We start from the raw sequence: 23,305 nt of genomic DNA on the forward strand, positions 1-23,305 counted from the left end.
CCCCCCCCCCCCCCCCCCGGCTTGTTTTTACTTGAAGTGACTTTTCCTGGAGCCAGTATTTCTTGGAAAAGATGGACTGCTTGTATCGTTGACCCTTGAAAAATGGGTTTGAACTGTGCTCATCTATTATATGTGGATTTTTTCCAGTGCAGTACTGTAAAATGCATTTTCTCTTTCTTGTGATTTTCTTAACATTGTCTTAAGCTTACCTAATTGTACGGATACAGTATCTAATACATAGAATGTATGTGTTCATCAACTGCTTATGGCTTCCTGGTCAAGAGTAGGCTATTAAGTTTTGGGAGAGTCAAAAGTTACATGTAGATTTTTGACTGCCTGAGGGTGCTGGCGCCCCTAACCACCCTCCCGCCCCACTTTGTTCAAGGGTCAACTGTATTTCTTTTTGGAAACAGAATTCTTCTTGAATTTGGGTTAACACACTGGTGCCCACCTCTCTGGACTGCAGCAGCTAGGCTGCCTACGCCTTGATCTACCACGTGGCATTGACTCTTAGAGCTGGAGGTCAAGTTCTGAGCCCTGCTGGTGAATGCCACCTAGACGTGCCTTCTAAGAGTCCCACTCCCCCTCGTTACAGATTCGCAGGCTGAGGATCGAGATAGACAAGCTGCAGTGGCTGCACCAGCAGGAGCTCTCTGAAATGAAACACAACCTGGGTGAGGCCCGGCGGATTGGTCCGTACTGAGGAAGGTTTTGGGGTGTGAGCTTCCATGCAGCTCTGGACGCAGGTCCAGGGTGTGAATTGAGTCTGCAGTAGGCTGGGGATGTCCCAGTGCTGGGGAGACCACAGAATCCTGGAGAGTCGAACCAGGTGTCAGAGCAGGTATGAGGGGGTATTCTCCTCTTTTCTCTTCAGGATACCAACACGTGTAGCTGAGTAGTAACAACAGCAGTAGGTCCGTGTACTGAACTCTGGACTTGGGGCCAGGAACTGTTTAAGTACTTTGCCATGAATTAACTTTTAATTTAATTCTCCTGGAAACCCTTCTGAGCAAGGGCTCTGCTGTCCCCATTTTCAGGTGAAGCAAGTGAGGCACAGACACGTTGAGGAAGTTTGTTGGAGTCTCACAGCTGGGATTCAGGTTCCGGCACATGGCTCCAGATGTTTCCTCCTACCTGTTGAATATTGGGCGTTTTACCAAAGTCTCAAACACCTCCTTTGTGTCCCACACTGTGGAGGAAGCTTCTGTGTTGCTCCCTGGTTCAGCCTGAGTGCTGTTTTGGCCTGCCATTGTGTCCGTGTTGTTAAAGGCTTCCCCCCCAAAGGTAGAGCATTTTCCTTCAGACCATCATGTAGCGTCAGCCCCAGAATCCAAATGCTGGCTCGGGTCCCCAGTGTTAGGGAGGCAGACCCAGGTGTGCCCGCCTGCTCGCAGGTGATTTGTGTTGAAATCGTGCATTGCAAATGCAAATCCTTAGGAAGCCGACGGGGGAAGTTAGCCCTCTGTCCTTTAGCGTGTTGCCGTGGAGGGAGTTTAGTTGGATGTTGTGGCTTCTTCTTGTTTCTCTAATAAAGTCAAGGAATCTATTTTTATGCAGAATCTCTCCGTTCTTAAATAATTGGCTGCACGTTTGAAAAAAAATACACGAGGGCTGGCCAGAACTTGCCGTGGTCTGCAGGCTCCTTGTTAAAGGCAGCGGCGAGGGACAGAGGCTGTGTCTGGCGCAAGTGCAAGGGGTTAATTTTCTTTTTGGTGCCTTTTAAAAATTTTAATTAATTAATTAATTTTGAGAGAGCGAGAGATCGCACGTGTGTGAGAGCGCCAGGGTGGGGAGGAGCAGAGTGAGAGCGAATCCTAAGCGGACTCCACGCCCAGCGCAGAGCCTTGACGCGGGGCTCATGAGCTGAGCCGAAATCAAGAGTCGGAGGCTTAACCGATTGAGCCACTCATGGTTTTGAGGGGGGAGAGAGAGAGAGAGAGAGAGAGAGAGAGAGAGGGAATGTGTGTGTGTGTGTGTGTTTTGATTTCAGGAAGAGAATTTTGACGATCGAAGGATCCTTTATTTTTCTGTTGGCGTGCAGGTCACCCCTAGGTGAACTGTGCATGGAGTTCTTGTCTCAAGTGAAAGGAGGAAGTATCAGCAGACTGAGCGGTTTGATAGTTGATCAACCATAATGATCCATCACAGGGTCCTGTGTGGTAGATTTCACCCACTGCCACCAAACACACTAAATAGAAAGCGTGTCCGAGTTCCAGGGCCAGCTCTGTCCTTTTTAGCCGTGTGCCTCGGTTTCCTTATCCGTGAAAGGGATATTACAGTAGAGCTTGTCTCACAGAGTTAGTGTGAAGATGAAGCGAGTTGATACAAGGTGGTCAGAACAGCACCTGCACATATATGCTGGGTGCTTGTAAGTGTTTGGTTGCAAACACACTGATGAGAAAATTCAAAGTGAGCTCAGTGAAGTTGCTTCGAAGGTTTCTCTGAGGACTTCCCGCAGTATCATGGCGGGGCTCATTATCTGCAGATACTGGGGTGTAGCCAGGCTAGGTTACTCGCCTGGGGGTCACACAGCCGAGGCACCTCTGAGCCAGGATCCGCACCCGTGTCTCTTGCAACCCATATCCTGGACTGCCTTTCTGATCTGGTATGAAAGGCTCCCTGCCCTGGGCCGGGGGACTGGTGATGAAGCTGGTGTCCTCTTCCCTCCCCTGTCAGAGCTGACCATGGCGGAGATGCGGCAGAGCCTGGAGCAAGAGCGGGACCGGCTCATTGCCGAGGTGAAGAAGCAGCTGGAGCTGGAGAAGCAGCAGGCGGTGGACGAGACCAAGAAGAAGCAGTGGTGTGCCAACTGCAAGAAGGAGGCCATTTTCTACTGCTGTTGGAACACCAGCTATTGTGACTACCCCTGCCAGCAGGCCCACTGGCCCGAGCACATGAAGTCCTGTACCCAGTCAGGTATGGCCACTCGGGGTGCGGCCCGTCCTAGGCCCGGTGGGGTGGGCCTTCGGCTCCCCCATGGCCCACAGGCCCACAGAGCAGACTGATGTGGCCAGGTTGGCTTGCCCTGTCCCTTGCCAGTCTCGTGTGGACACAGAGCCAACACGTGAGGCACAGCTGTTTTGAACTTTTGGCCTCCTCTCTGTTACTGGGCTGAGTGTAGTTTCTTTTTTTTTTTTTTAAGATTTTATTTATTTATTTGAGAGAGAAAGAATGAGAGATAGAGAGCATGAGAGGCAGGAGGATCAGAGGGAGAAGCATTCTCCCTGCTGAGCAGGGAGCCTGTTGCGGGACTCGATCCTGGGACTCCAGGATCATGACCTGAGCCGAAGGCAGTCACTTAACCGACTGAGCCACCCGGGCGCCCCATGGCTGAGTGGAGTTTCATGTGAGGTGTAGTGGTTCTCGATGGGGTGATTTTTGGTCCCCACCCGAAGACACTGGCAGTGACTCCAGGCAGTGTGGTCGTCCTAACCGAGGCGGTGGCTGCTGCCATCCGGAGGGGAGAGGCCGGGGATGCCGCCAAGCATCCTGTAATGCACAGGACATCCCCCCTCGATGAAGAATGATCTGGCCCAACATGGCCAATTGCACTAAAGTGAGAAATCCTGCTTTTAAAGTAATACTGGACTCCTAGCTTTAAGTAACATGGATTCTCAATTCTCATGTGAAGGAAAAAATGTTGGTTTGGAACTATCTTTGTCCTCTCTTTCTAACAGAACAAGCAGCCCTCAGGCTAGGAGCCTCCAGTAGGACACACTGTCCAGCTAGAATTTATTAGTAATATTTTCAGTGTTAATTTTTACAGTTAGCTTTTATTTCTGACAGATACTAGCTTTATATGCTTAGCCTCCTTTTTTTTTGAGAGTGAGTGTGAGCAGGGGACAGGGCAGAGGGAGAGAGAATTTTTTTTTTTTTAAGATTTTATTTATTTGACAGAGAGACAGACAGCAAGAGAGGGAACACAAGCAGAGGGAGTGGGAGAGGGAGAAGCAGGCTTCCTGCGGAGCAGGGAGCCTGATGCAGGGCTCGATCCCAGGACCCTGGGGTCAGGACCTGAGCTGAAGGCAGACGCTTAACGACTGAGCCACCCAGGCGCCTCAGGAGAGAGAGAACCAGGCACCCCAGGAGAGAGAGAACCTTAAGCAGGCTCCGCTCAGCGCAGAGCCCAATTCAGGGCTCGAACTCATGGCCCTGAGATCATGACCTGAGTTGAAATCAAGAATTGGACACTTGGGGTGCCTGGGTGGCTCAGTCAGTTAATTGTCTGCCTTCAGCTCAGGTCGCCTCACATCAGGTTCCCTGATTCGGGGGGTGGGGGCGGAAGCCTGCTTCTTCTTCTTTGTCTTCCCCTCCCTGCCGTTTGTGTGCTCTCTCTCTCTCAAAATAAAATAAATAACAATCTTAAAAAAAAAAGGGTTGGATACTTAACTTGACTGATCCATCCAGGTGCTTCAAAAGCCTCCATTTTAAAGAATTCATTTAGGGGCGCCTGGGTGGCTCAGTCGTTAAGCGTCTGTCTTCAGCTCAGGTCATGATCCCAGGGTCCTGGGATCGAGCCCCACTTCGGGCTTCCTGCTCAGTGGGAAGCCTGCTTCTCCCTCTCCCACTCCCCCTGCTTGTGTTTCCTCTCTCACTGTGTATCTCTGTCAAATAAATCTTTAAAAAAAATAAACAATTCATATAATTAAAAATTCTGTAATTAATAAGGTAGAGTGTCTGTTAGACTGGCGAACTTTTTGAAGGTGACATGTCAGTGAGTGACCAGGATTGAGAAGCACACCCAAGGCCAGGGGTTGGCAAACATTTCCTGTGAAAGGTCCACAGAGTAAATATTTCTGGATTTGTGGGCCATGTGGTTCGTTGCAACTGCTCTGTTGTGCTGATTTGGAGAGAAGGCAGTCCTAGACAATATGTAAGTGGTGGGCGTGGCTGTGTTCCAGTAAAACTTTATTGACAAAAATAGGTGGTGCTAGAATGCCAACTCCTACTTCTATTATTTCGTCATTTTAAAAAGGCAGTATTGAACCATCCATTGCTGGGTCCTTTTACCTTTAGGGAGATGTCTTCTTAATGGCCACTTTAAATCTCTTCCTGCAGTGGAGTTAAATTCTCCTCTAAGTTCTGTAATGTGTCTGGTGACCCTTTTGTTGTCACTATTACAAGGTGGCCAAAATGTCCTTCAGTGTTCCTTTCTTTGTGGCATTATAATGTCCATCTTTCAGAACGTCCTCTCAGATGCTCCAAGCTTCTGCCCTCTCTAGAAACTCTCTGCCGTAGACACCGTGTTGTTTTTCATGTGGATTTCCCTGCCTTGCTTTGGAAGGAAGCAAGTGCACGGGGTTAAAATAGGACTAAAATAAGAAATTACAGAATGAGTAATTCTAGATCAGCGGTGGCAGGCTGGCTCTGCTGATGGGTTTCATCTGCTCTACCACCATGCTTTCGTCTCCACAGTGACTTCATAAAACTTGAATTAATGAACTGTTAAAAATTAACCTATTTTCACACTAAGTCTGGAATTTTGGCTTCTAGAAAACCGGAAAAGCCCCTGGGCGTGACTGTGCAGCAGCTGTCTCTGTTACGGATGGTGGGTGGGTCAGTGTTGTTCTGGGCTTGGTGCAGAGTGGGGCTTCCCGCCGTTCTGGAAGCCACGGCGCCCGGCTCATACGTGGCTCCTCTCTCCCTTTCCCCCCAGCTACGGCTCCTCAGCAGGAAGCGGATGCCGAGGTGAGCGCAGAAACACTAAACAAGTCGTCACAGGGGGGCTCTTCCAGCACACAGGCAGCCCCTCCGGAAACAGCCAGCACCTCGAAAGAAAAGGAGACCTCGGCGGAGAAAAGCAAGGACAGCGGGTCGGTGAGTAGCCACTCGCCTTTGGCCAGTGACGCCAACACTTCGGGCCACACGGAGTCTCAGCACCCGTCCCCATGCCTGCCACCTCTGCAAGTCCCATGTGGGTAGGAGGTTTGTCTGCAAGGTGGTCAAGGCAGCCTGCTGCTGGGGGTGACAGTCTTAGCTGCTCTTCACCAGTGGGCATGCGGGCCGGGACAGAGGGACGTGGAGCCCGAGTGGACGTTTGTGTGACTTGGCAGCTGCTCTCCGGGGACTCTCAAAGTCTACAACAGTGTGGTCCAGTAGAACCTTCTGTGATGACGATAGCGTTCTGTGTCTGCTCTGCCCAGCGTGGCATCCACTAGCCACATGTGGCTGCTGAGCACTCGCACCCTGGCTGGAGGGAGCAAAGACTCACACTCTCAATTTCAATTTTAATTAATTTAAATATAAATAGTCACATCAAGCTAGTAGCTGCCGTATTGGAAAGCCAAGGTGGCACCTCCTAGTTCCCAGTGTGTGGTGTATGTCACATGGATCGTATGTAGAAGTTATTTTCGGTGGCACATTGATAATGTTTTACATTTGTAGTCATTATGTATTTATTTCAATGTGTATTAGGAAGAGAATAAGTCCTTATGCCATCCATCCAAACCCTTTGATTTCATTGATAATATTGCCTGGTAAGTGGTTAATGTGAAATAAACGTGAGCTGGGTAATCCTTCTGAAGGAATATACCTCCTCTTTGGATGTGGGCAAAACTCTGGAGGGTAGGTAGGTCAGTGGAGGAAGTTGAGGAAACAGTGAATGTTCTAGAAGCTAAGGTTGTAGAGTCGAGCAAGGGGCCACCCTGTTACTGGGTTCCAGCCTGTTCATTCTGGGAGACAGAGCACAGGTGTAGGGCCGCCCCCGCTGACCTGGCCTCCACCCCCATGGATCCCTAGGCTTCCCTGGGGGGCTACATTGGCCCCCGTGCCTTGTGTCCATCTCTCTCTTTTTGTATTTTTAGACCCTCGACCTTTCTGGCTCCAGGGAGACGCCCTCCTCCATTCTCTTAGGCTCCAACCAAGGCTCTGGTATGTTGCCCCCTGGTGGGTGAACGGTGCTCTCACAACTCCTCCCGGGCAGAGGGGAAGCCATTTTCTCAGGGAGAACTTTAAGGGTTTATGGCAGTGGTTTTCCAACCACTGTGGATCCTTAGGGATCTTTGGGGGTGCCCTGGGCAGGTCATTGGGGGGTGAGGGAGTGGCCGGGCAAGGCAGCTTTCAGGCACCTCTCCAAACTGATCAGTTTTTCCCTGGGTTTGTTTTATTTATTGGGGTTCCGCATAAAAGTTCATTCGAGAGGAGGGTTCTGTTGCCGACCTGGGGTGGGGTAGAAGGTGTGCATGTTAGGTCGGGCAGTTCTTCTGCCCTCAGGGAAATGACCACAGTGAGTGAAACCATCTGGAACTCTATTCCTGAGGTCCCAGCGCCCACGTGAGAGGGCACGTGAGCCTTTAGAGAAAAGAAAATTTTTAGTTGGGTGATCTTTCTGTAGAAATCTTTCTTCTTGGGGAATGACCTGGGAGGCTGTTTTCTGGTATTTTCTGGGGCTAAGTTTTTAGGTTTTCTCTTCTGTGGGGTTTGAGCTGTCCTCCATTCTAGCCTGAAGGGTCATTTTCCTGTCCCCTCCTAAACCAGTTTTGGGTGATTCCAGAGGGTTCACAGAAGGTGCCCCCATTGAGGACAATTTGCATAATTCAGGGTCCCTTAGCTCCAGGATCTTTCTGTCTGCTGGACGATTCTCTGTAGCTGAAAACCAAACATGTTACTTCCCTTCTATATATTCAGTGCACTGAGGAGGAAGTGATGTTGTCAGCATCCGGAGCTGGGGAAGGTTTCCCGGAGGGGCTGGGAGTGGGATTCAGATTGAGGGAGGGGGTAAAAGGGAGTGGCACGAGCCGACTTTAGGGAGAAGGTGAACTTGAGATTAAATCTGATTGAACTGCCTGTTGAAAAAGTCGTCCCCCGCTCCCTTCCCTCCAGTCCTCTGACTGAATCCCCGAGAACAGTGTAGTTTAGCGCTAAGATGCCTTTTGCACCTCTTTGATATTTTCTAGTTTCTCCTTTTAACAAAGACAGAGCAGACTTGGCGTCTATCTAGACGTTCATACTGCAATTTGGTTTTCATTATGTTTATTTGTAGAGTTGCCCTCTGTCTGCGGCACGTGTTACTGGTTTTCTGTTAATGATGTAGGTAGTGATAGAAAATTTGTTTTTTAAGTTTAAAATGAGCTTAAAATAAAAACATGGAATAAGCAGTATGTTAGGAGGACTGTGACTGTTTCCGAATTGTGAAGGTGATGGGAGAGAGGCCAGGGTAGGGAAGCATCGCTTCCGATGGGGCAGGGGCGGGGGGTGTTGCTGTTGGGGTTTTGGAGCAGGGGAGTGGGCTCAGAGTGGCACTGGGGACATTGACTGGTGTACCGAATCTGCTGGCGTGAGGACTGTGTGCAGGAACGTGGTTGGGGGATGATCACATTCCATGTCTGAGGTGACGAGGTATTACCCAGCCCAGGGGCTGACCGACTTTCCATGAACGGTCAACGGAGTGAATACCTTAGACTTTGTGGGCCCTCTGGTCTGTGTCATAGCTGTTGAGCTCTGCTGTTGTAGGATGAAAGCAGACACGCATCGTATGTACGGTACCTGAGTTACACACGAGTGTGGCTGTGCTCCAAGGAAAATCTGTATTAGAAAATCCAGGCATTGGGTTGGATTTGGCCCGTGGGCCATCGTTGGTGGACCCCTGACCTGGAGCACACGGGTGTCGCAAGTGGGTGGAAAGGAAGTTTCACATGGGGGAGAGGAGGCCAGAAGCCCCAGAAAGTGCTGATGACTTGGTACTGGGTGGGTGGCAGCAGAGAATAGGCAGAGAATAATCCCTGAGGAGTCTGGTGACAGGACGGGGGAGGAGGAGGGAGGGTAGGATCCTGAATTCTACTTGAGATTCTAGGAGGATGCACGGCACTAGGCCATTTGCAGATGATTGGAGGTGCATCAGAATTTGTCGAGTGTCTCTGGGGCCAGGTCCTGGCTAGGACTGGGGATTTAGGGGTGAACTAGGCAGATGACTCCAGGGGAAGTCAGAAGAGTGCTTAATTGATGCTTACGGAAGAGCATGAAGCAGTTGAAACCTTAGTGCGTTTATTCCCGGCTTCTGTGAGAGAAGTTACTATTTCCATTATGCAGATGAGGATGTTGAGGCCGTGAGAAGTTAAGTCACATGCACGAGTAACTCCGTAAGTGATTATCAGAGCCAGGACTTCAGATTTCTCGGACTCCAGACATGCTCTCACCCGTGGTGCTGGGAATACTTAGGTTGACCCGTATAAAATTGTAAGTCAAAAATGGTTGAATGTCGGCAGTTTTGTATGGCTCAACTAATAAGGTGCTGATGTCTGGGGAAAGTCAGGGCTGTGGATGTGGCCTCTCCCCTCCGCCCCCCGCTTCCAGACCTGCTCTTTCCTCTCTTCACTTCCCTCCTTCCTTCCTCCTTCCCCAGCTTCATTTCCATGGCTCATTCCAGCAGCACCCTTGCTCACGTAACCCAGCCTCCCATGGCTTCTGGTTTTCTCAGTATGTCCGTTTGGCAGAACCCCACCTTGGACAGACCCCAGCCATCCATCCTTTACTCGCCTATACCCAAACGTCAGAGGTCAGCTGGAGAAGGTTGCGCAGGAGGACACGCTCATTCCGCCCCGCACACACACATCTTGACCACTAACCTGAGAAGCAGACGTGTTCATCGGCCTGCTCGTCTGACCAGATCTGTTGCGTAGCAGCTTCTGTACCCGCTTTCCACAAGGGCAGCTTCCCAAGTTCTCTGCCGTGTCGCAGACCTCCCGGCTCTCCCTGCGCTGTCATTGCCAGCACGTGGCCTCGCCTGTTCCTTCAGAGGAACACAGCCAGGCGCTGCCCCCGCCCCCAACCTTTCCAGCCCCCCGGCCTTCAAACTTCCCCACAGCTGCACTGGCCTTTCCCTCCCTGTCCTCTTGTAGACAGATGTCTTACTTTCAGTTGCTTCCTTCCCATGGCAGTTAGCTAGCTATCTGTCTATTTATTTTTATTTTATTTTATTTTATTTTATTTTTTTAAAGATTTTATTTATTTATTTGAGAGAGAGACAGAATGAGAGAGAGGGGGGAGGGTCAGAGGGAGAAACAGACTCCCCGCCGAGCAGGGAGCCCGATGCAGGACTCGATCCAGGGACTCCAGGATCATGACCTGAGCCGAAGGCAGTCGCTTAACCAACTGAGCCACCCAGGCGCCCTTTATTTTATTTTTTAAAGATTTTATTTATTTATTTGACAGAGAGAGACACAGTGAAAGAGGGAAGACAAGCAGGGGGAGGGGGAGAGGGAGAAGCAGGCTTCCCACTGAGCAGGGAGCCTGATGTGGGGCTCGATCCCAGGACCCTGGGATCATGACCTGAGCCAAAGGCAGACGCTTAACCGACTGAGCCACCCAGGGGCCCCTATTTATTTTTAAAGATGTATTTATTTGAGAGAGAGAGAGCACACGAGTAGGGGGAGGGGCAAAGGGAGATGGAGAGAGAGACTCCCCAAGCCGACTCCCTTTTGAGCATGGAGCCAGGCTCGGAGCTCGATTTCACGACCCCTATGATCCTAACCTGAGCTGAAACCAAGTCAGACACCTGACGGACTGAGCCACCCAGGCGCCCCCTTCCCATGGCATTTAAATATCCTCCTGTACTTCGAGGTTCCTTCCTTGGCACCTTGCATCTCCCCCTAGAGCGGTGCTGCCCCCTAGAACATTCTGTACTCCCTGTGCTATCCCCTACGGTAGCTGCTCACACACCTGGCCGCTGGACCCTTGAACTGTGGCTGATGAGACTGAGAAGTAGAAGTTAACATTTTCTTTTACCTTATTTAAGTAGCGTCGTGTGGCTAGTGGCTTCCATATGGAACAGCACAACCTACAACCTGTCTCCTTCCCCAGCCCAGGTAGATGTCTGTCTAAGAGTTGTTCCATCCTGTCTCTCTTGCTTTCTTACTCCTGCGCTCTCGCCGTGTGGTCTCTGTCTCGGCGCGGTCACCATTGAGCTCTGAGCCATGAAGAACTGTGGACGTCTTAAATTCTAAATGGCATTTTGAGACCTTGTCTCACAAAGATGGGATTGGTCAGAGTCCCAGGATCTCCCCAGCAGAAGGGACCGTCTCGGCAGGTCTTGGCTAAAGAAAGAGGTGCACCTGGGGCTGAACTCAGGAGGTGTCCACATCTAGGACCTGGGACGAGGCTGGATGGGAGGCATATTAGTAAAGGGGGGGAGCACCCCGGAGCTCACTGTCAGAGATTGGAGAAAGAAAAGTATTTTCAGGCAGTGTTGCCACGACATCCCGCAGCGTGAGCAGGAAGGACAGAAGCAGGAGGTGCCCGGAGGCCTGGTCAGGACAACAGACTTGCCTCTTACATTTTCCTTTATTTCTCACAAAACGTTGTGCTGGAGGTTGTGCAAAAGCCTGTTTGCTGCCCCTTCGAATTCCTCGTACGTCGCATTTCTTCTGCTGGCCCTTGCCATTGGCAGCCGTGCGGGTGGAATCTCGCGGACGGAAGTGGGCTCTGAATCCCTGGGGACTCCTGAGCTCGGAGTAGCTCCTGGCACTGGGTGGGTGAGGAAGAGGAGGGGACAGCCGGAGGGAGAAAGCTTTAGTAGGGGGTATGCCCTTCCTTGCTGCTTGCCTGTCTTTTAATTTTGAGATTCTAAAGCAAAACACGCATATAGTTAGAGAAAATAAAATGGTCCAGAGAAGGACCGTTCCTAGGCCCAGTCCCCACTGACGTCTCTGGTACTTACCTCCTTACGTACAAATAATGTATTTCCCTGTACTTTTGTTTCTGGATGTTAGTTTTCCACATTGCTTGTTGATTTGGGCTTTAGAAGATGAGAGTTGGGCTCGCCGATGACCTCTCTTCTCCCCCTCCTCCCTGACGACCTGTGTCACTGTTTAGGTGCTCTAGGGGTTCCCTGGGTCAAATACAACGTGCACTCTTGTTCCTCTTCTGTCCACTAGAGAAGGCGTCTCTTGTCCCCTCCCACGGCAGCCGCCCTCCACCCTCGCCCCTCCTCCTCCAGCCGTGTCCAGCCGGCCCTCTGCTCCGCTGTGACCTCCCATCCTCAGGGTTGAGAACAGGTGCATCTGTCCCTAACCGCAGTCAGGTCTTCTTTGGCACCTGGCGGCCGAGCCGGAGACCTTGAGGCCGGGTTCCCGCGGTCCGGAGCTTGCTGTTTGTTGCTGAGGTGCTTGGGCTGCCGGGATTATGCGTCCATTCGGGCCCAGCTGTCCCTTCCCTTGCAGTTTCTGTTTTGTCCTTTTGTCCGGCCTTCAGTTATTTCCTCACCAAGCTCTTCAGTGGACCCCTTACCCCTCATGTCATTGAAAGCCCTTTCGTATCACTAATTTTTGACTCTTCGGTTTCAGATGTTACTTGTTAGGGCCCCGTCATCGTGGCGGAGGAGTTGGCCCCTCGATACCTCGTCTGTAGCCCCTTCCTCAGTCCTGACACGGCGCCTTCCTCGCCCGCTCCGCCCGGCCCGTCCTCAGTCAGCCTTGGTGGTAGAGGAGTTATGATCCCCCTCAAGAATCCGGATCCCTTGGGTGATGCTCTCCGCCTCAGTTTGGTTCTGGCCCCTGTCTCCCTGGTTGAATTAGGCTCTGGGCAGAGCTAGTGGTTCGGAGAATTGTGCTTTCGATGTGCTTCAGAGCTTGTCGCTCACAAAGTTGCTTTTTTGTCCTTGTGCACCTTATCCACCACCAGTCACACTGTGCTGTGGCCAGTGACCCCGCCCGCGGCTTAACGTGCACAGTAGAAAAGTGCCAGTCCCCGTGAATGCCTCTGGTTGGAGAAGGGCTCACAGTTCTGATTACGGCGGGTGGCCTGTTGACGAACACAAGTAGCAGGTGCTTGGGTTGTGGCCCCCCAAGCTCCCTGATGGTCTCTGAGCCTGCCTGGACCAGCTCTTCGGGTCCCGGTGGGTGTGGCAAGCAGCCTGCCGATGCCCCGAGCGCCCCGGCCCGGTAGCCCGCGCCCCGGCTACCCAGCCCACAAGGGGAAGTAGGACCCTGTGTCCCCGAAGCTGCTGGGATCGTTCCTGGCCTGCAGAAGGCTCGTTGTGTGTGCGTGCATGCGTTTCTCTTCGTGGGCGTGTCTTCTGTTTTCTGACTGCTGGGGCTTGCTCTCCCTTCTTGTGCTTCTTAGCTGTGCTTTGCAGGGCCATTGAACGCTGCAGTAGGAAACGAGAGCCACAGTGTACAGTTTGGCTTCTGGAAGGGATCATCCTTGTTGTTTTTCAGAAAGGGCCCTAGGTTAACCCCAATTCTCCCCTGCACTGGTTGGCCCTACCGGCCAGTGCCCTGTGTCCTGTTAGTGTGAGGAGCAGGGTCCTGCAGAGACCTGGATTTTCTCACGTTGGATGATGACCAGCTGCACCACTCCCCAAGACCTTCCTGAAGAACCATCCCGTGTAGGTTTCACGAATAAGGAAGGATGAGTAAGAGGAGCTGGATTTAGGACCCCAGTTCTGTCTACCGGAACACTGCCCCCTCTTTTGGTCATTGATGCAGATGGTTAAAAAGAAGTCTCTCCTGGGTGAACGCATTACTTTGGAGATTTTTATCTTTCTCTTCATTACTTATCTTCCAAAACCAGAACGCGTGACTAAACACACGCATTCTTTTTTACCAGGCGGTGAGAACTGTCATCCCCCAGCTCTGTTCTGGTCCCTTCCTCACTCATTCTCGTTCTGTCTCTGAGCTTGACGGTTGGCTTCTTTCAATTAAATATTATCATCCCACCTCAAGAAATTTAAAAACAAAATTTCATCCTAGCTTCTATGAACTTGTCAGAAGATCCAGGGTGTGATGGGGTCTTGGCGGTGTGCTGATAGGTCGATCGCCATCAGCCCCGCCCGCCTGAGCTGAGCTGCACGACAGCTTACAGACCCCTTGTTTGGCTCTTCCTTCAGCTTCCTCTTAGCTTCCACAGCCACTGTTTAGCTTCTTGTGGTCCACGCATCCTTGAAGGCATCCTAAGTCTTCTCTCTAGTTCTGTGTCCTTCGGGCCCCCCCCCTCCCCCCCCCCGTGCTTGCTGGGTGTCTTGTTTCTAGCTCGACTTAACCATTCTGGCCCTCGATCCTTCTCCTCTGTGATCCTCTCCCTCAGGTGGTTTGGTTATAGTCTGTTTTTCAAGTTGTCTATAAATTGACTAAAGAAACTCCACCAATAGAAGGAAGTCAATCAAATGCCACATTTCAGTGCCTCTTTCCAGCAGCCGAGCTTGGACACAGAAGTGTCCAAGAGGTGCTTGGGGTCGATCTGCCATGTGATACGGGCACACGGATTCAGGTGCCGCGTAAGGACTGCCTCCCTTGGCACTTCAGTTCCTTCTCACCAATCGTGGTTCTCCACCACGTGATGGCCTCCTGTTTTTCTGATCAGCTGTTGAATCCCAAAACGAGAAGTCGTTCTACCTTTGTGTTCTGGAGACACCCCCGCGTTGGGGAGCGGACGGTGGCTCGGGCCACGCTGCCCCGAGCGGGAGGGCAGAGCGGCGGCCCGCCGAGGAGGCGCGGGCCCTGTGGTGGGGCGGTTCCGCCTCGGTGGGGCTGGCGGGAATGCTCAACCTCCCCTTCTGTTGCTTTTCTCCTGCAGACCACTCCCGGAGCAGTAAGTCTAGCTGCTGGAGCGGCAGTGACGAGAAGCGAGGATCCGCACGCTCCGAGCACAACGCCAGTTCCAGTTCGAAGAGTCTCCTCCCGAAAGAGTCTCGGCTGGACACCTTCTGGGACTAGGGACAAGTCACGACACAAGCCACCCACGCCGTGGAGGAAAAAAAAACCAGACACCAGGGCAATAGGAAGCAGCAAAGAAACGTGAGACTGGAGAGCGCCCGGCACGCGGACTTGGCCTTTGCCCTTGGCACGGAGGGCAGCCTACACTACATAGCGGCCCGCGTTGGCATCGACTGCGGACTGTTGGACCCACACGAGACCTATGCTTTAGGTGTAAATGATGTACAATTTGTGGATGTCCTTGAACCTAGAGTACCTTCCCCTTTTTATATTTGTATTGACTTTAACTTATAAAAAAAAAAAGAAAAAGAAAAACAATTAGAAAAAAATAAACCCAGTAACGAAAAGAATGTTTGGACGCTGGAGGAGGGCTGGATGGTCAGCCCCTCTGTCACGGCGGCATGGAGCCCGGGCCCTGGGATCGCTGTGGCACGCAGGCCTCATGCGTGCGCGCCGCGGGGGGACGCGAGCCGTCGGTTCTCGGGCGTCTTTACACAGCACGTCGGGACCAGGAGTTGTGGGCACATCCCGTGGAGCCATCGGCCCCTTTCAGATACTACGTTCCTGTGTTATACAATGCAAGTTCTCTGGCCCGAAAGGCCACCTGGAGAAGCTAGTTTATTTTGTGTGGTTTCAGTGATGACTACTCCTAAAAGGGAAGAAAAAAGGCCCTTGTTTCCAGAAGACGGAAACAAGCCCCGCTCAGCTCCACCGCAGGAGAGGACAGAGGAAGTGTGAAGAGTCATAAGCTCTGAAACAAAGAGAAATCTTTTCTTTGCTTTGTGGTTCCTTTTAAACACACTCACACATACTTGGTAAGCGATGCCGTGCTTCTTGGAAGCGAGCACTCAAAGGCAAGATGCACGCAGAGGACATTTGAGTCTGGGATGAAGCATGTATGTATTATTTATATGATGGAATTTTAATTTTAGCATGAAACAGAGGCAGTGTGAGAGGAAGCCAGACACCGGCCGCACTGTTAGACTACGCATACTGTGGTACCATTTTGTATGTTGTGTAAAACAAAAAGCATTGAACAAAGCAAAAGGTGATGTATGTATATGAGAAAATTAATTGTACGATATCATTCCAGTACATTCTGTTGTACATTTTAGTCCTGTTTACTTTCTCTTCGTTGTTGATAAGAGGATGCGAACTGTGTACAGTTTCCAGCTAGTTACCCATATTAGAGAAGAACTACACAGAGAGAGTATTAGAAGAAAAAGAGAGAAAGAACATTTGTGAATTGCAGTTGTCAAAAAAAAAAAAAAATAGCCTAGCTGGCCTTATTTGTGAAGCATAATTGCTTTTAGCACATGGAAGTATTTTTTCACATTTTCTTTGTATAAAATTTGTATTAAACTTAAATATCTTTTTTGATGATGGTGTTTCTTTGTGACTGAGCCAGTGGACTCGCACAGTATGCTCTTTTGGGTTCTGCCCCTCCCCTGCCCCCGGTTTTTTCAGATTCTTCACCTTTTTTTAATTAAACTGTTTTTGGAAAAATGGCTTGGTGGTCCTCAAATTTGCAGTTTTCCATTGGGTCGGGATGGCCGTGTCCAGTCTGCATGACCCAGCACAGGAGGTCAAGGACATCTTCACAGGTGGTGGGCACATGATAAATAGGGGCCCCCAGTGGGCGCCTTTCCTGGGAAGTCCGCTTCCTTGGAATTTATTGACAGGGACACACCAACCAGAAGGGAAATCCTGGTCGGTCTTCGCAAGACAGTGAGAGTGGAGGGGACAGTCTTCCCGTGGCTAGGGTGGGGGGCTGGGCAGCGTGCGACCTCAGCGCGGCTTGGGTACGCCCTGGTCATCTAGCTTTCGTGGGTCACAAAATATTTTAATTTTTTTTCAACCATTTAAGAATGTACATACTATACTCAGCTCATGGGCCATATCAAAAGCAGGGTATGGGCTGGATTTGGCCCATAGGCCATTTGCTGACCACTGATGGGAAAGGAACAAAATGGGGATATTTTATTTTATTTTTTATTTTTATATTTATTTATTTTGGTGCCGAAACCCGGGAACGAACCAAAAATGGAGATTATTCAAGGGGTGGAAGGTGGCTACTCTGGGATTATGCTGGGACTTCTCTCAGGAGGTGATGTTTGACCTGAGACCTGAATGAAGAGCTGGCTGTGGGGACATGAAGTGTTGTGAGCATCCTAGACTGGGACCAACAGGTACAAAGGCCCTGGGGTATTCACTCTGAGCTTGACATGCTTGATGAGCTGCAGGGTGGCTGGTGTGGCTGAGAGGAGTGGAGGTGGAGAGGGCACCGGATGTCACAGGGTCAGTGGTCCCTGGCATTCACCTGGTGGGTGTGGGCCGCCAGATGCTCTTGTAGAAACAGGCCCAAAGAAGTAACTAGCTCAAGGCCACGGAGCTGGTGAAAGATTCTAATTGGACCGCTATTGAATGCTTTTTCCAGTAAATGGGACGTTTCTGTTTTTTTTTTATTTTTATTTTTTTTAAGATTTATTTATTTATTTATTTGACAGCGAGAGACACAGCGAGAGAAGGAACACAAGCAGGGGGAGTGGGAGAGGGAGAAGCAGGCTTCCCGCGGGGCAGGGAGCCCGATGCGGGGCTCGATCCCAGGACCCTGGGATCATGACCTGAGCCGAAGGCAGACGCTTAACGACTGAGCCACCCAGGCGCCCCTCTGTTTTTTTTTTTAAAGATTTTATTTATTTGGCAGAGGGACACAGCTAGAGAGGGAACACAAGCAGGGGGAGTGGGAGAGGGAGAAGCACGCTCCCGGCTGAGCAGGGAGCCGGATGCGGGGCTTGATCCCAGGACCCTGGGATCATGACCTGAGCTGAAGGCAGACGTTTAACGACTGAGCCACCCAGGCGCCCCATGGACATTGTCATTTTATGAGATAAAAATTTTTTCAGCTTCCTCATTGGGCATGTATGTGCACCTTGCCTTCTCATGTGAAGACCACAGGGGGGCGGGGGACACAGCCCCACTTTAGGGGACGAGGCTGAGGCTGTGAGCAGGACCGCGGTATGGCCCCCTGTTCTTCCAGCTCCAGCAAGCCAGCCCCTGTCTGGCCCCAGGGCCCTTGCACTTGCTGCGCCCTTGGCCTGGCACACCCTTCTGTGGCTGGCATCTTACTCGGAAGCAGCCACTCCCCTCCCCCCATTGTCCTCTGTCCCAGTCTCTTACTAGTTTTCATATCCTTGAGCAAAATTAATACATATTCATGACTTCCTCTTGTGCATCGCACGCACAGGTGAGCTGTGTCAGGGGATGGGCGGGCTTGGAAGGACACTTGGCTCCTGGGTGGGGCCGTGTTTGAGCAGGGGCAGCCTTTGAGCCTTCCTCACCATGAGGTACCCCTGCAGCCACGGGTCTCAGCTGCAGCCCCCCAGGGAAGGAGGCACCGGAGGAGGAAGTGGCTTTCACAGTGGTAGAGAAAGTGGTGCTTTTTAAAAAAATGTTGAATTTTACTATATATTTGACTAGGTCCATGCCTCCCATTTGGAAAGACATGGGTGTGCTCCCAGCCCCCCTGGCTCTCCCAGGTCCCTCTCCTACGCACCCTTCAGTTCTGTGCATTTACAGACCTCCACGGGGAGGCAGTTTTCTCTCCTTCTGGAACATAACTGGCAGCATCTGACACACACCCTCCTATCTTGTTTCCTTTTTTACTTATCCTGAGGCCTGGGTCATTTTTCCAGCGCCTCTTCGTTCTCCTGTGGGTCCGTGATCCACAGCCTCCAGTGCATGGGTCCTCAGTGTCCAACACTGGCCACGGGGTCCCGTGGGAGTCCTCCAAGGCTGCACCAGAGGGTCTGTGAGCAGCCAGACAAGAGGGGGAGCACTCGGAGCTTCCAGACAGGGCTGTGGAGCCTTCCTCTCTTGCGCTAGTCCCGGTCGAGTATTTTCAGATGCCCAATGAGTCTGAATCGACAGTGGGGTCTGCCATGGTCCTTGCTACCTGTTAGGGATGGCCCGGCGGGGAGCAGGACCGGCTGCGGAGGCCCATAATGCGATCGGGCACTCTCGCCACCTGGTGGCCCTCACCTAGAACTGCAGCCCCCAGAGTCGGAGCTGGACCACCGGGGACAGAGAGGTGGGCCAAAGCCGTTTGTTCAGGTGACCGCTGTTTACTGAGCCCTCTGGACTAAGCACTGAGGACACAGCACTGAACAAAACAGGTGCGGCCTCTGCCCTCATCCATCTGACATTCCCCATGGGAAGCAATCAAACATGCATATAATATAATCCTAGGTGGGACAGATAATGTTGAAGGTAAATAAGCACGCTGTGGAGGGGAGGTAGATGGTGTGCTTGGGGACGGCCTCTCCAAGGAGCTGGCTACTGAGCAGAAACCTGAAGGAAGGGCTAACCGAGCCTTGATGACCAGGGCATTCGTTGTTCATGCTGGCGGAGCATTAGAAGCACCTGGTAAGGTTTTTTTAATTTGTTTTTTGTTGTTTTAAATAACAAACCGGTAAATGCTGAGACCCTCCCTGCTTTCCCCCCGAATAATGACATCCGACTCTCTTGGCTGGGATGTGGGCATCTGTCCTTTAAAGTTTCTCAGGTGATCCTATTGGGCAGCCAGAGCCAAGAGCTGTTAACCTTGGTTGGAAGAATGTCCCAGGTAGAAGAACAAATGTAAAAAGGCCTGAGGCGGGGACCTGGCATCTTCCAGGAAGAGAAGGACTGGTGAGGCCAGAATGGAGGGATTCCAGGTGGGGGTGGGGCTGATGGGCTCCCAGAGGGAGAGAGGGAGAGAGGGAGGGAGAGGGGGGGTTTGCACTGTGCTCCAAAACGGATGGGAAGCCAAGTGGGTGGTTTTTAAAAAACAGCTTTATTGAGATATAATTCACATACCATATGATCTACCCATTTGAAGTGTGTAATTCAATGATTTTTGGTATATTATTTTTAAAAAATTGTAGTAAAATATATATAATAAAATTTGCCCTTTAAACCATTTTTAAGTATACAATTCAGTAGCATTAATCAGTTGTGTTTCGAACATAGAAATGTTTTCCAAACTTCAGCTTTCATATCCGGGCACATCAGGACACCCCCTACATTTTCTTTCATCCAGGGAAACAAAGGTCACCATATTCCTTCCAGCGTCCCGGCTGTGGCTCAGTCCGCATACTGAGCTCTGTGCCTCTGAGGGTCTTCCTGTAATCTTTGGTCTTCATGATAACTGCACAGGGCAGGATGAGGCAAGTGACTTGCCCAAGGTGACACAACAGGTTAGTGCCAGAGCCAGGATTCAAACTGGACCCCCGTGTCTGCGGCACCGCGGTCAGTTTACAAAACGCCTTCCGGGGCCCCTCTTTCCCTGACTCCCCTCCACTGTCCACAGGCTGGGTATTGTTCTGCTCTGTGCAGCTGGGAAACTGAGACTCGAGGCCTCCATGAATTTAAAGGGGGTCAGGGTTTTAGTTGCAAACAACACTCTAGGTAATCTGGCAGGAAAGGAATTTATTAAAGGATATTACGGGACTCACAGACCTCTGGGAAGGAGGGCCAGAGAGACCAGCGGGGAGAGCGCACAGCCACAATGTCCCAGTTACATTGCAGGACCTTCCCGTCACTGCCACTGGGCCCAGACATTGCAACTCTTACCAATGACACTGGGCCTGTCCCTCCTGCCTCCTTGCGAGATTGGATCCCAGCCATCAGAATGCACTTTGCAGAATTCCATTGCTTTCACGTGTGGATGGATCTGGACTGAGAAAACCCAGGTTGTGCTGGGTGTATCGGATTGAGTCTAAATACCACTTGAGTGCATTTGATTGGCTAAATCTCCAGCCGGGAAGAGCTGATTGGTTAAATCTAGGTCATATGCCTGCGTCTTAACTGCAAGGAAGGCTGGGAAGGTGGGATTCAGGATGCTTCGGCTGAAGACTCCCAAGGTAGGAAATTGCCCAAACAAAAGGCCTCGGGTTGACAGAAACACTGACGGCGCCCCCCCGCAGAACTGCCCAGAGTCTCTGCCGGCCAGGTCGGTTGTCGAGAGCAGAATTCACCCGGCCAGGGGAAGCGGAAGGGTGTAGTAAGCGAACTGGTCTGCGGTGCGGCTTGCCGCCGGTCGGCCAGGCTGGAACTACATTTCCCAGAATCCTTTCCCTTGAATGGTGCTGAGTTAGAATTGACCCAAAGAGGGACTCGTGTGAGATTTTGAAGGCGGAAGGGAAGCAGCAGCCTCTTCTCTTGCAAGGTCGCTGTGGCTAGATGTGGTGACCGTCGTGCGCTCAGCCCTTGCGGCCTCGGTGCTGCACGCGGGTCTTGTTTCGGACCCCTGGACATGAGCGGCTGGCCCGGCCATGGGCGCTTGGCTGCGGAGGCCACGGTTCCCCGTCGATTTCTCTTCTGGCGCCTCCGCACACTCACTTTGGTGGCTGGACGTGCCTCACGGCTTCTCAGATTGCCTCGTTGGTGACTCCAGGTGCCCTTTCAGACTTCCACTTCCCCAACCCCTCTGACCCGCGTAGAAGGCCTAAGTCCCATAATAGGCTGCTTCCCTGATTGGGTCTGATAACGTGATGGGTGTTTAGAGAATCAGGAGGAGGGCTGAGGCAGCCACACGGCAGGGCCGCCGGCTGGGTGGGCAGTGCAGGGGGCGGGTGGGCGCGGGGGGGGGGGGGGGCGGCGGGCGCTGCTCGTTCAGGATCATGAAGCACCGCTGTTGATCTAGCTGCACCAGCTTCTCGGGCCTGACCCACGTCAGCTCTGCTCTCGTCTGCACCTGCAGGCCGGATGCCCCGTGTGCAGCCAGCTTTCCTCCCGACTTAACTCAGTACCAAATAGGGGTCTCTTGTGAACGCAGCTGATTTGTGGGCCCTTCAGTGCTCCAGACCCCTGACTGTAAGGGAGCCTGAGAAGAGTTTTCCGCTTTCCCGCCTCTCCATCCAGGAAGGTACAGCCGAAGGAGGGGCAATGGTTGAATGCTGAACAAGTCAGTTCTCACCCAGAGTTGTGGCTGGGGATCAAACCCTTGGCTTTGCCATCTGGCTCAGGGCTCCACCTGCCCAAGGCTCTCTTCAGGGCATGGTATTAATGGAAAACCGTTGCCTCCCTGGCCCAGGAGAGGGTCCAAGGCCAGGTCAGCTGGGCTCTAGACAGCTTGTTAAGACAATTGAGTACTGATCTCTGTTCGCTTTGGTGAGCTGCCGGAGAAGGCAACTTCATTTCTATAGCATCTTTTACATTCCAGGCAATTTATATGCACTGAATCCTAATCTGCATTTTGCAGCTGAAGATACCAGACCTAGAGAGGTCGAGGAAGCTGCCTGAGGTCACATAGCTAGTGAGGGGAAGAAACGACTTGAACCCTGTCTGATGACCCAAAAGAATGTCTGCTCTTAACCTTTACTCTATCTTTGTCATCATTAGAAAAGCTTTTGTATAAAAGCCACTTCCTTCCTTCCTCCCTCCGTTCCTTCCTTATTAGGCACCCATTCTTGGCAGTTTCAGGTGCTGGGGACACAGCTATGGACAAAGAGAGGTAGCTACAGCTTAGTGGTAAGATGAGAGTCGCCAACTCTGCTCCCAGGACCAGGTCAGGGGTGGGGGGGAGAGTGGACACAGACGTGTATTTTTTTTATATCAAACATGTTAGAATAGACTCCTGCCTCTATTTTCTTCTTGAAACCTGTAGTTCTCTTGGTTTAGTTTTTTTTTTTCCTTCCACTTTTGACTGTGTCTTCATTATGGAAAAAGCAGCTGCCCTGTGTGATGGTAGATGGTGTGTCAGGGAGGCGACAGGGCGTGGCGGGGACAGGGGCAATTGGCGAGCTTGGAGCAGTGACAGCTGCAGAAGCTGCACAGTGGCCCCGGCTGATCGTGCGCACCTGCAGGCCCAGTGTTGCCATATCCTCTGCTTTGTTTTTGGAGAAAAGTTGAAAGTGTGGTTGTTGAGTTAAATCTCTCAAGTTTTAAATAGTTGGGTCAACGTTTGAACACATAACGTGAAGAGCAGCGAAACGTCTCTGTGGGCCAGATCTGGACCGTAAGCCACCAGTTGGCAGCCTTGGGCTGAAGAGTAGTCATTTAGCAAGGATGCTGGGTTGGGGTCCAAGCTCGGCCACATTCCAGCTGCAAGGTCAGGGGCGGGCCACAACACCCCTCTGGGCCTCCATTTCCCCCTCTGTAAAATGGGGCTTGTGAACACCGCAGTTAATTGGATGATGAACGTACTGTTTGCCGAACCTCGTTCTAAACTAGCATCTTTCAAACACTGAGTTGTGAGTGAAACTGTTTTAATGGATTGTGACCTGCCTCATTTAAAAGCACAACAGAGCAGGATGGAATAGAATAGGATGCGTCATAGTAAGATGGGTAGGCATTGCTTTGTGAAGCCTATTTCAGACACAGACAATATCTGAACATTCGTATGTACATACACAGGTGCATGCTCTCCTCGGTTTGATGTATCGGCACCTCTCACTGTGGAGTGCAGTCAGAAAAGTCTGGAAGCCACCATTCTAAGTGCTGGTCCTTTTGGCACTCATTCAGTGCTGTGAGCAATCCGTGAGGTTCTATTGTTACTACATGTTACAGCTGGAAAGTGAAGTTCGGAGGGGTGAAGTTCCCAGGGATAGTAACAGGAAGATCTGGGATTTAACCCAAGGCCCCAGGCCTGATCACCATGCGATGCTTCCTTTCCA

The 23,305-nt window shown here is 51.4% G+C and overlaps 1 protein-coding gene across 27 annotated transcripts in view; it reads left to right on the plus strand.

The window, feature by feature from the left end:
* Positions 1 to 16,133, plus strand: part of ZMYND8 (zinc finger MYND-type containing 8) — a 122,967-nt gene extending 106,834 nt beyond the window's left edge. For 18 of the 27 annotated variants that reach the window (XM_032420130.1, XM_032420138.1, XM_032420154.1 and 15 more), the window contains 4 exons: positions 596 to 674; positions 2,677 to 2,916; positions 5,657 to 5,817; positions 14,509 to 16,133. In XM_032420130.1, coding sequence (XP_032276021.1) covers positions 596 to 674; positions 2,677 to 2,916; positions 5,657 to 5,817; positions 14,509 to 14,733 — 705 coding nt within the window. In that variant the 3' untranslated portion in view covers positions 14,734 to 16,133. Of the gene's footprint in view, positions 1 to 595; positions 675 to 2,676; positions 2,917 to 5,656; positions 5,818 to 6,803; positions 6,871 to 14,508 lie in introns of all 27 variants that reach the window. The other 9 variants (XM_032420131.1, XM_032420147.1, XM_032420149.1 and 6 more) reach the window with 3 other exon arrangements.
* Positions 16,134 to 23,305: the final 7,172 nt, after the last annotated feature.

The sequence above is a fragment of the Phoca vitulina genome, unplaced genomic scaffold (assembly GCF_004348235.1).
Source record: "Phoca vitulina isolate PV1807 unplaced genomic scaffold, GSC_HSeal_1.0 scaffold22, whole genome shotgun sequence".
Classification (NCBI taxonomy): Eukaryota; Metazoa; Chordata; class Mammalia; order Carnivora; family Phocidae; genus Phoca; species Phoca vitulina.